This window comes from Xyrauchen texanus, chromosome 46, assembly GCF_025860055.1.
Source record: "Xyrauchen texanus isolate HMW12.3.18 chromosome 46, RBS_HiC_50CHRs, whole genome shotgun sequence".
NCBI classification, from domain to species: Eukaryota; Metazoa; Chordata; class Actinopteri; order Cypriniformes; family Catostomidae; genus Xyrauchen; species Xyrauchen texanus.
In genome coordinates, this window is record NC_068321.1 from 11663011 (window position 1) to 11676573 (window position 13563).

The 13563-nt window shown below is 36.4% G+C and overlaps 1 protein-coding gene across 1 annotated transcript in view; it reads left to right on the forward strand.

Annotated features, from left to right (window-relative positions):
- The first annotated feature begins 1050 nt into the window (after positions 1 to 1050).
- Positions 1051 to 13563, forward strand: part of LOC127638105 (metabotropic glutamate receptor 8-like) — a 229068-nt gene continuing 216555 nt past the window's right edge. The window contains exons 1-2 of the mRNA XM_052119455.1: positions 1051 to 1132; positions 2138 to 2950. Coding sequence (XP_051975415.1) covers positions 2447 to 2950 — 504 coding nt within the window. The 5' untranslated portion in view covers positions 1051 to 1132; positions 2138 to 2446. The remainder of the gene's footprint in view (positions 1133 to 2137; positions 2951 to 13563) is intronic.

Genomic DNA, 13563 nt, shown 5'->3' on the forward strand with positions numbered 1-13563 from the left:
TAATGAGCTTATCTTTGGGCAATAACAAGATTGTCATTTCCTATAGGACTGCTAATGAAATATCAATGTCAAATAATTTGGAACCAATTCTAATGGGATCTAACAAAAATAAACCAATAGTCTAATTTGTTTATTCTTTTTTTTTTTTTAATTGAAAGTCAATTCTACGAGTTTATAGGGTAATGTTTCCATTTCAGTTTCTATCCGAGTCTTTAGTCTTTAATCACTTAAGACCATCATGTTTGTTTACATTTTAGAAATGGTCAAGAAAATTTAAATATTTAAAAATAATATGATAATATCAAATTTAACTTAAAGTGTATGCCCTCTTATACACTAACTCTTAATTCCCTCCTCTATTAAGAAATTAAAATTAAAATATTTCCATATTGTTAGTTTCCATGTTTAAGTATTTATTAATAATTATAGTGAACAAAGTTCAAAGGCCTGAGCTTCACCAGAGCGCATTTCTCAAAACCTGGCACACGTTTATAGAAAAAGCATACATCTATAAATAACAACACAAGCATATTTTTTTTCTTCAGTTTTTTGCCGTTTTTTTAAGTTGCAGTGGGCAACATGATCATGAGCATCATGGGCCGTGTTAGTACATGATATACACACTAGATGGCGCATTCGGATAATTCAGACTAGTGACTGTTGCGACTCAACCTCTCCAAACAAACATGTCCAACCGCACTGAACTAATATTTGTGCAAGTATGTGTTGCTTATATAAATATAAACTAACATAATAAAGTATGAAAAGAAAAAAAAGCCACTGAAAAACATTCATACAGACCTATTAATATAACAAATGCTCATTACTTTGATGTCATACTGTTTAAAGAGATTCCAACAAATAATTTTTTTTTTTTTAACTGATGCGTGGTTCGCAAATGATTAACTCCAGTTTGGCTTGATGCAGCTCGGGGCGAAGAAAGCGTCCAAATTGTCAGACCAATCATTACAGAGTGGGAGTATTTGCGCGATTCCCAAGAAGAAATGATGCATTCGTGCGCTCTGTGTGCCTCTCTCGCGCGCGCTGTCCCTCCCAGCAGCATCAAAGAAGCAGCAGAAGCGATCAGCGCGCGAGCAAGCGGCAAAAGGAGTGCGAGCTCAGCCACATGCAGGTATGCATACATTCAGTATGTTATTTCTTAATCTTTGCTGAAGCAGTTCAGTCAGTTGTGCTGTTCTGAAATAAGGCGCTTCAGGTTTGTTTAGTTGTTACAATGCAATTTATGTGGAGCTGTGCTCTCCTGAAATGTTTCGAGGTGATGCTGGTGCTGTTTTTAATTTAAATTCAAACGCAATTTTACGAGTATTAAAGAGAAGAAAAACAGTCTGGACGCTCTTTTTTCTGTCAGTTAAAATGTTTTAAAGTTTCATGCAATACCATGAGCAATTATTCATGTCTATAGAGGTACCCTGACCATGATCTCTACTCTGGTGCGTTTGTATGAGTTCTTACGCAACAGTCGTAGACTATTCATTTTTTCCTATTCGTTCACATTTATTATTTATAATTATAAGAAACAAAACCTTATTTGATATGGCTCAGTATACTGCATTCATTTCAACATTTCTCATAATTTGCTACTTTGTAACGGTGAGGCGTTCTAGATTATTCTTATTCGACTAAAAGAGTCAAATGTAAACACATCATATTGGTATTCAAACTAAAATTATTATGTTTGTTTAGTACGTTGCATAACTGTTTCCTTTGCTGTGCTGTATTGATTAAATTGATTCGAGTCAGCACTGAAACATCTATGCAAGTAAAAAAAAAAGGAATATATATATATATATATATATATATATATATATATATATATATATATATATATATATATTAGTATAGTACATACAGACACACATATATATACTGCATATATACACACACACAGCATGTGCCTATTTATACAGAAACACAAGCCTATGCATTTTTTAAATGTAGATTTTTCAGGTTTGTTTTTAGCTTGAACACAAATGTACCGATTGTTTTAAGTGAAAAAATGTTTTTCACACTAAGTGCTTCCCAGCTGTTCTATGCATACACTATGTGTGTTTTGATAAATAATGTGCTCGTTCTTTGCTGATGAAGGCATACTCCTCTGCTGTTCTCTCTCACACAGGGTTCTAATGGGCTGTGACCTCGGTACTTGAGGAGTTAGCAACTATGTGATTTCCTCATACTCCTGCATCTCTGTTTTTGCAGTCCCTTTTTACATTTGGCCCCCAAGTTTTCCACATTTCAAGCCCCAACCCTACAAAATCAATGTTCTCCTTGGTGGATTCCAAAATTTGTTGTATAGTTCCTCCAGCGAGGAGAACCGATGACCCTCTTCAGAATTTGCGGCCTGTCCCTACTGGATTCTCACCACTGTAACTGTACCACAAACTGCTGCTCGTACAATTGGTTCCATCCATAGCTTTATGCCGCCATGGTGAAGGTCTTAGAATGGTATGGTGGTCTTCTGCTGACGTATGTGGCCAGCTCAGTCGGTCAGCGCACTGATCCATTGTTACCTCCTGCACCCGAGTATGCCCATTCCATACGACTGGATGGTGACATTATCCTGGGTGGTCTTTTCCCAGTGCATGCACGGGGAGAGCGTGGTGCCCCCTGTGGTGAACTTAAGAAAGAGAAAGGAATTCATCGATTAGAGGCAATGCTCTTCGCCATTGACCTTATCAACAAAGACCCTGACCTGCTGCCCAATGTAACGTTGGGGGCACGCATTTTGGACACCTGCTCGCGCGACACGTACGCCCTGGAACAGTCGCTTACCTTTGTACAAGCACTCATTGAGCGTGATTCTACTGATGTACGATGTGCCAGTGGTGAGCAGCCCATCTTTGCCAAGCCAGACAAGATTGTTGGTGTGATAGGTGCTGCTGCAAGCTCTGTCTCCATTATGGTGGCCAATATACTACGCCTGTTTAAGGTAACTGCTGTTTAAACTACTCAAGAGACGTTAACCCAGGGAATGCATTTTCATGGGAAAACTCTACAATCTCATATAGAACATTTTCTGTTTTGTGGACAAACAGGCATCTTACTTAAAGAGATTAACCCAAAAATGAAAATGCTGTCATGTTGTTCCAAACCCATATGACTTTTCTTTATTTCCGTGGAAATCAAAAGGAGATGTTAGGCAGAATATTAGGGTACTGGCAGTCTCAGTCACCATTCACTTTCATTGCATCTTTTTTTCCCATACAATGAAAGTGAATGGTGACTGAGGCTAACACGCTGCCTGACATCTCCTTTTGTGTTCCATGTAAGATAGAAAGTCATATGGGTTCGGAACAATATGAGGGTGAGTAAGTAATGACAGAATTGTAATTTTTGGGTGAACTATCCCTTTAAAGGTGCACTCAGTAATTTGAAGTATGTTGAAGTATGGCTTACAATGACACCTAGATGCTGCATTCTTCAAACACAATAGTTTTCAGTTACCAGTGCCGTTGTAGAAATTCAACATGCACAGTCAGCCATGATTCATTTAATCCATGAATGAAAGTGTCCAATAACAGGGCAGTTACTGAGATTAAGTCAGTAGTATTTAGCTGGTCATGTGATTCTAATATGGCTGCCACCATGAGGTGCCCCTGCTCCATGTAGAATAAAATAGCTTTTATAAGGTTATTGATACTCTATAACTGAAATCTTCATCTCATATGAGTGGTCATGATTTTACACATATTTTATAACATTTCTATTCATTTCTTTAGAAGTTTAACGTTTTAAATAAGGGAAAATTTTTACTGAGTGCACCTTTATCATTGAAGCACTGGGATGATATTTCGTGCCGTTACAAAAAACATATAACTGATTAAAAACAAAATCTTGAATGTTTTTTTTTTTTTTTAAATTGATGTACAAACTGGATGACCAAACAGATGCTATGATACAATATAGGATATTTGGCAAATTAGGCAAATAAAAAAAATGCATGCTTAATTTTTGATACAGCAGAAGGTTAAAGCTTTAATAATACCGGCCTCATATTACATATTGGAAAATATGAGGAACATACTGAAATGTTTTTAAGGGAAATTAAAGGTTTCTATATTTTTTCTGCATTTATAATATATCATTGTGGTCCTTGGGATCCCACATTGACAGTAAAGTCAGTCACAACTAGAGGTCAATCGAAATTTAATTTGCCAGTTCTAATAACTAAGGTGCTAGAAAAGACAGATAACCAATTAATCGGCTGATAGTTTTTAAAATAAATGTATTGAATGTTAAAAAAATATCTTAGTGTTTCCTTACTGTGTCTGGCACATACATAGAGGTTAAAGAGTCCCAAATAAATGAAATCCCAGATGCAGTTTACTTCGCAACCAAAATTCCAATAATATCCAGGAAAGAAGAGAAGATTTGGTCCATAAAATGAGACTTCTAAATATTAACATCTATATATATATATATATATATATATATATATATATATATATATATATATATATATATATATATATACACACCGGGACTCTTATTATGAAATTTTTCATTTACTCACAAACTCATAAAGAAAACAAAATCTATCGGTGGGCTTTCGTCATTGATTTTTACAGATAACCGATAGTTCCAAGAGCAGCTATCTGTGCCAATTATTTGGCAAAACAGATTAATTGTTCAACCTCTAGTCCAACATAACATTAGGGTTAAACTGAAGTGACTCAATTTTGGTTCAGTTGCTTGGACTGAACCCAAGTTAATTTGCTCCCCCTTGCCCCTGCTGTTCTCTGATGACATCATATTATTTGGGTCCAAACTGTGGTCTGATTGTGTCATCAATGTGAGTACTAAGCAGCAGCTGTGTACCACTGTAACTACATAACAACTGAAGGTGATGTCAGCTTCACCGTAAGTTTGTCTCTTTGGATTTACCACCAAGACTTTACATGCACGGAACACTTACGTTTGTCTGCCACGGATGCATTGAATGTGTAATGAAGTGATAATTGTTATCGTTTGTCTGCCGCAAGCCCGCGGATGCATTGCAAGAGACCATTTTAGCTGCTCTCTGAAGGGGATTTATTTGAACACAAGCAAACTATACATCATCAGTAGCAGTTCACTTTTGCAATTTGGTACGATTGTGTTCCTTTCAGTAGCAAACCGTATCAGAATTCACATGAACCGTACCCCAGATCACTTTTTCAAGCGGACTCGGGTGTGGTTTGTGGATGCGCACCAGATTTCAGAAAACATCTTTTACACCATCCAAACAAACCAAACTTTGATGTCATTCGAACCCGGGTGCGCACCCGGAAGTGCTAGTTTGAAAGCACCCTCAAATGCACAATCACAAGGAATTCACTTCAAAATGAATGCTCTCACTTTGTTTTAAGTGGATGTAAAATATTAAGGCTAATCAACAATAACTTGAGTCTATTAGCAGTAAACAGGGGCTACTAATGATTATAAATAAATAGAAATGTGTCCTACTTTTAAAGATCATCTTCAATACTGTTGAATCACTGGATCAGAAGATGAAATATTTTTCTGGATTCTCCTAAACTCATTATTGTGCTGTTATCTGCTGCTTAGGCTGTGCAAAAATCCTCTCTTTTTGGGTCCCCCAAAAATACTGCCACTGGGATATCTTATGTTTCATGTCTCATTAATAATTATGTGTCTGTTACAGATACTAAATATAGATGGCTTGTAATTGGAAAGAAGAAGGGGTGTCATATTTATCTGAAAAGGCATTCACCTTTTCAACTCCAAAACAAATCTAACACACCATGACTTCATCTGTTGGAGAGGTTTTTAAATCTTTTTTTGAGAGGGAATTTTATGCCTTGTTTTCCCTACTCATGGAATTTACTGTTAATCAGATCAGTATTTTGTGTTTATCAGATGGTAGAAAGAAATCACTTAACTTTTATCCATACTGAAGTGTAATCAACAGGGTTTGAGGTTATTGCTTGGATCTTATAGCATTAGCATTAGCATTAGCTTTTTTGTCACTAGGCTGAATAACATTGTCTGTACTGAGCTGTTTGATTGGCTTCTGCATTGTTCCTCACCTTCAAACCCATCATTTAAAGTTAGATATCGACTGTTTACACATTGTCACAACTGTTTACAGGTCAATTGAAGCTGAGGCTGTAGATGGTTGATTCACTTTGCTGCACAGAATGCAGAAATTGACATTTTAATGTGTACCTGTCAATGTAGAAAATATTTAATTGGATTACTTTTCCCAAAAGATCTGCCTTTGCATCTTCTCTCTTTTCTTTACCCCTCCTTTTCATTGATCACTGGATGTTTGAATGTGAAACTTGGCTGGAAATCTCAAACTCGTGCCGTGAAGGAATCAACAAGTTTGTTTCTACACTGGATTTATGTAGCTCAAGGTTGATTAAAGCTTAGTAAGAGAAAGTGGAGAAGACATATCATGTATCATCATGAAAATGACATTGGGACACATTAAGTAAAACAGGAATTTGCTAACTATTTTCTAATAAAATTCAATAAATATTCAATATTAATATTGACATGTAACAAGACAGCTGATGTTTACATATCAATGCCAATTAAGTACTTAGTGGGGCATTTTTACTAATGTTACATGCAAAGAGGTTAGCCAATCACAACATAGATTATAGTAGCAAAAACAGCCTATTTAATTGTAAAGGTCAGAGAGAGGGTGGAAACTTTGATTTTAGCGTTACAAAGAAACATTTTAGCATTATTAGAGGCCTTACAAAAAGGAAACAGTTACAGTATTGTAGAATAATGTCCTTTTGCAGAGCCAAATAATGACATTTATTCAGCTATATTAAATTAAATATAATATGTTATTCCTATTCCAACTTTTAAAAGATAATACAAGTTAAGATGGATTCATTGGAATCCACATTTTAACAGTTGTCCAAATAGAAATTGAGCTCAGCAATGGAGCACTTTATCACAGACAGGTTAAGGGGAAGTTAAGTATAAATCAAGCTGTCACACTGACTGCATGTATATTTTAGCAGTTCATCCGCTCAGATGTGTGAAATATTTTCATGAATATTTCATGAATGGGAAGAATAAAAGAGACATCACAACCCCTTTCATATAATGACTTTGCATTGGTCACCGTAGCGACAGGCTGTGTTGGGCCAGAGGTAATGCCTGCCTCATTCATCTAGATTGTAACACAGTCGTGGTGCTAAAGACACTGTGACCGTTTCAGACTTGAGATCACAGCCAGACCTTGAGTACAGACAAAAGGTGATGTTGAGGACGAGTAAAAATGGAAAAAACTGGGATTAAAGGGAAAGTTTGCCAAATATTTTAAATGTTGTCATCAATTACTCTCCGGTTGTTGTTCCAAACCATATTCGACTTTCTTTCTTCTGTGGAACTCAAAATGAGATGTTGTGAAAATGGAAAGTGTGGTAATTGAGACTGTCATTCTGGGTAAATGAGTTGTGGTCCATACAAGAAACTCTAGTTAGTGTAATAATAATACTCTTTAATGCCTTTGAATGGCTCTGTAATTTTTAACTGAAGGCAGCACAATTATTTATCAACATCATTTTGGTATGGCAGCTGTATCATTGGCATATTAACTTGAAGGGCTCTATTTTCGTGCACAATGTTGGGTAATCTAAATTTCGTGACTGCACAAATTCTAATTGCATTTTTTGTGCCAGCACAAAGTGCAGGTGGCTCTGGGTGAGAGTGTTTGCGCAAACTATGTGTATATTGTATGGTAATGAAGTGACGCAAAGCACAATTTTCTGATTTCCTGAGAAATAGGTAATTGCGCTAAGACGTTTCAGTCCTACTTCTGTTTTTCAGTCTAAAATCAATGAATTGGAGATTCCACCAGCAGGTGGTAATACATTTCATGTCCAAACACTGACAATACAGTGGAACATCAAATTATGTCCCTTAGAATCACTGTTGTAGCTGTTTTATGAAACAAAAATATATGATATTGATTTCTATAGGTCATGGTTTACATGGTTTTACTATTATTATTCTCTTTGTATTTACAATTGTATTTATTATGTAATTTGTATTCATATTTTTTTACCTGTTGTCGTGATTTTAAAGTCACTGCACTGATTTTGCAGGGTTGGTTGTTGAGTTTTTGACCACTTTGTTATTTTGAATTTCAATCAAGAAATATTTATTTTGTAATTGTTTGGTGTTTCAATAAATTATTTAAATGTAAATTTTTTAAAGCAAAATCGACCAGTAGAAGCTTATTTAAAAAATCTGAAAAGGCAAAAAATCCACGTTTACATGACATTTGAAATAACCCTTTTTTCTCTACTTTACAACAAGGTGTTTTTACATGGCACGAGAAAATGAATCTACCCAATCTACCCGTGTCAAATGGGTTATTCATAAGCCGTTTATGGCCTTTATGCCGATAAAGGAACACTGTTTATTGTGTTTAAATGACCGCACGCATTGTCAGCTTATTAAACATAATTGCTGTAAGAACAAGCATGTAAAAGCACACAGTTAATAGTCATGATTTGTGTGTCAGTTGATCAATATGATTAACAATGCTTACATTCTCTATAATTTAACGGAGCCTACATTCAAATCCTGTCAAGAACCTAAATTTCCATGCATATATAAGGAGCCTGAAACTGTCATAGGTATATGCATGACATTCAATAAGGATGCAGTTAATGCATAAAAGAATGTAAATCTATATTTCTATTCTTCTAATTCATTGCAAACAGCCCATTCACACTACCAACTTCTAATGAATGTGCTGTCTTTGTTTATATTGCTGGTGCTTGTCAGGGAATGGACTATATATTGTAATAAGATGCATACGGTGCCAGAAATTAACCTCAGAATGTAATTGCTCTTGACCATTAGCCCATTAGCGCTTTGCGCCTACTTAGCACATTCTTGCGTGGAAATACCAAAGCTTCATGGCAATGCCCATTGACTTTGCTTATATGACTTATCACATAGTGCTGCGCTTAGCCCCAAAGCTCTTAAAATAGGGCCTGAAGTTAATCTAATAAACATTGGCTGCACAGCCCAGTTTTCTATTTTATATATATATATATTATTAAATAGATATAATCTAATTGCCTTATGTTAATATTCTTTTTTCATTTTAATCCAAGAAATATTGATTTTAGTAATAAGGTAATTGTGTACTTGAGTAATTGTTTCACACTCAAAGATTTGAATAAATACATACTGTAATGCATTGAACACATCAGCCTCTTTCTCACAGATAAATTAGCTGATAACAAACAAAAGTGCATAACTAGGCATTTTAACTCAAATACATTTTCATGAACAGAAAAGATGAATAGACCCGTTGCATTAAAATCAAAACTATCCGCCTGTAAAATGAATCACAAATAAGGTATACATGTGGAGGTGCACGTGTGTAAATCAGCATGATTTGTTTTGCATTCATGCTATGATTGCCACCTGGAGGTCCCCATTATGGCATTAGATTAGCTGAGGTGTCGCATTGCAGTCTTAATCAATACACAGCCTTGGCTCAATCCGAGAAATGGAGAAGGGAAGATATTCATTCTTTCCTTTGGCCAAGGCTGTGAAAAAAACATCTGTGTTTCATGCCAGCTTCCTACTCCAACTCTCTTATACTGAAAAAATTAAAAATAAAAATATGGTCATTGTACTGGTATGATTGTCACCCTGTATTGACTCAGTGTAGAGATATGAGAGGGGTCAGCCCACCTGAGGGCATATGTTTTAGCAGGAGAGAGGAAATGAGGTCATTAGGGAACGGGCTGCATGATTCTTAAATATCCAGAAGAAAGTCAGTCTTTGGAACAGTATAAGGGGAAGTAAAAGACAGAATTTATGGGTGAACTAATTCTTTAGAATAATATTCCAGGTTCAATACAAGTTAAGCTCAATTGACAGCATTTGTGGCGTTATGTTGATTACCGCAAAAACAAATTACATAAAAGCGCAAAAAGCATGAATCTGGGTTCCAGTGAGGCACAATGGAATTGGGGGAAGTGAATGGGAGGCAGGGCTGGACTAGGAAGAGAAATCAGCCCAAAATCCGTCCTTTTCTGCATATCGCAGCACCATTTTGTGGTCCGTCCTGCATAACGTGGTGGCTCATTTTAGCTTATCGAGGCCCATTTGGCCCATTTCGCGGCCGACCCACCAGCCCGCTCGGTTCTCCCAATTGCTAGTCCACGCCTGATCGGCCCCATAATGGCCCACCGAGAAAATACCCGGTATGCCAGATTACCAGTCCAGCCCTGATGGCGGGCCAATCCGTAAATGTTAAATTACACACTGTTTCAAAAGTATAGCCACAAGACGTAAACAATATGCATGTTAACACAACTTTAGTATGTTAAATTTGCATACTAACCATTTCTGTGTAAAGTTATATACAATTTTACAACTTTGTTGCCATGACTGTGTAACGCTGTAAACCCTAAAACGACCGTAAAAATTACAACTTTACACATGTTTATACACAATAAACAAGTTTTAACAAAAGTGCTTTTATGAAATTATAAGCTTCACATTTCTGCCTTTAAACCCTCCAAAAATGGGCCCCATTCAGTTCCATTATAAGTGCCTCCATGTAACCTTGATTTTTGCTTTTTTTTTTTTTTAAGAAAAGGACGGACAAGTCGAAATGATTTTTTTTATGAATGCTGTCATATTGATTTTAAATTGCACTTAGTAATGTTTTTCCTTATTAAACATTTTTAATTCCTAAAGACATGAATTTAATATTTATATGTATGAAATCATTACCAATCACATTAAAATGTAGACCCCGGTCATATCTGTAACCTTATAAAAGCTGTTTTATTCTACACGAAGAGGGTCCACACATGGGGGCTTCCATGTTAGAATCACATGACCAGCCAAATACTACTCGTTTAATCTCAGTAACCCTCCTGTTATTTGACACTTTCACTTATTGATTAAATTCATCATGTCTGACTGTGAATACTACATTTCTACAAAAGCATCTGAAACTGAAAACTATTGATTTAAAATGATGCTGCATCCAAGCTGCTAGGTGTCAGTGTAAGACCAAGATGACACAATTACAAAAGTTTATCAAGTGCACCTTTAACTTGTATTGAACCCGGAATGTTGTGATTGATATGCTGCTTACAAAAATGCAGAACGCATGACTACTTCTGAAAGAAGAAAGATGCTTTACTGGATAGAAAGATGACAGTCATCAGCAGGGGCAAAATGGCTCATACTAACCAAGACCCACCACATTTTTATTGCTGTGTAAACAAATCTATGGATGACACCGTCTGGCACTCCAAACTTTTCTTTCACAGCTGGACAAGTAGGGCATGTTTAGATGCTATTTATATGCCTTTAAAAACCTCTTTGTGTGCTATTCTTGAAACCGGAGGGTTTGTGCAGTTCTGTCTTCAGCTGGAGAGTAGATTTGCTGAACTGCAGACTATAAGCGGTTTTGCTTGGCACTCGAGCCTCCGATGTTCTGTCTTTGTCCCAGACTGCAATTATGTAAGGTTCTGCAGTGCTCTGGAAACAACCACATCATCAAATTGCTGATTGTGGCACAGTAATTGGTTTAATTAACAGCAGTTATAAACCTCCATAGAGATATAATCTGATGTAACGTGTACGACACTTTCACAGTAATATTTTAGCAGATTTGGTGTTTGCAAACTGTTGCGAACATCTTTGTAAGTGTCTCTTAGAGTTTTCACACAGGTTGTATCTTTTAAATATAAAGATAGTACAGGAAGACCACTTAGATTTACATAGACAACAGCTTTTGTTAAAGGTGCACTCAGTAATTTTTTCCTCATTAAAAAAGTTTAACTCTGTGATAGGGTGGAGGGTAGGGCGGGTCGTGATTATACACCCGGTCCCTTATCAGGCTAATTAAGCCTCCGAGAAGGATAAAGGCCGATTGCGGACGATGGTGTGACGATAGAGAGATAATTTACGGACATGTCCGTCATGTGTGTGTGTGTGTTTGTCTTTTGTTTAAGTTCATCATTAAAGTATTGTTTATATAGCCAGGCCGGTTCTTGCCTCCTCCTTTCCATTGAACTCCTTTCCAAACTCCTAAAGACATGAATTGTAATTTTGCAATATATGTAGGAAATCATGACCACTCACTCACATTAAAATGAAGACTCCAGTCATTTCAGTAACCTTACACCATGGTCTGTTCAAATACTTGATTCTGATTGGCTTGAATGCATGCGGTTCAAACTGTTGAATGCTCAGGTAGTTCCGGTCAGTTTTAATCTCTGGTCTATTCGCTATGTGCACAGGTGACGCGACGAACGTTCGAAATCTGTGTGGTGGGCGGGGGGACTTCCGGTTTAGGTTACTACCGGTATTTCCGATGTAGATGTTGTGGAAGAGTGAGTGGCAAGCTATCAGTGAGTACCGTATGTAAAATGTTAACAGTAAATAAGAGACGTCTTACATATCAGTATCAAATTGGCAACTCTAAATTACATTGTAGTGTTCCTCGATGTGCCGTTTCATCGAGGTATAATTCTGAAGTTTTCATCGTTTTACGCATCAGCCTGAGGTACGAGCTCAGTGGCTAGTCAAGATAAGACGCGAGAACTTCACTCCTACTGATAACACCCGGGTATGCAGTCGACATTTTAAGCTAGAAGATTTCATCATAACAACCACGGACGCTGAAAACTTGTTCAAGGAGCTGTGCCATGTCTTTTTGAGTGGAACAATTTTTGTTTACCAGCGCCAAGGACTGTATTTTTCTCTATGAGCTTCCATATACTGCTTATATATTTTGTAATTTACTATGCTGTTTGTTTTTTGTATCTTGTGATATACCTTTCAGCAAAATTGTCTGAAATATTGACAATGTTTACATTTGTCATTTATTGTCTTTTACACTGCCAGGAGGAACACAAATACATGAGTTAATTCAGACATTTATTATACAAAGACACAAGCTGTCATACTACACTCAACAATAACATGGCTTCTATAATTGTAACATTGTGATGCAACGTTTGACATTTTGTATGAGTTTGTAGATAACTAGTCCACATAACTGCACATAATACAGTACTCAACAGTACTTTAATGCTTCTTTGCACTTCTGGTTGTATGTCAACTGCATTTCATTGGCTCTGTACCTGTACTCTGCTAAATGACAATAAAATTTAATGTAATCTAATAACTACTAACACTGAATTCATAATAACAAAAGGTACCTTGTATAGGTTTGTTGTTTATGTATATACTTGTGCATTTCTTAAAGAGAACTATTTACATTGATTTTCACACAAACACATGTTTTGTACAGTCTGATACAGTAATGCAACATTATGATTGCATAAGGCTCTGCCAGCCACACAGGAGCACTCGACCTCATAGAGCTGAACAGGGGTGGAGTCTTCAAGGACAATCTTTTAAAAAACAAAAAAGTGTGTTATAATCAGCAGAGATCACAAACTGATCAGATATCTCAAAGTCAAAAGTGCATTTTGCATTATTTTTCAAGTTAGCTACTATGAGTTAGAGAATGAGGTTACTTTAGGGTTAGTAAGGAAGTAAGTAAGTTAAACACAACAC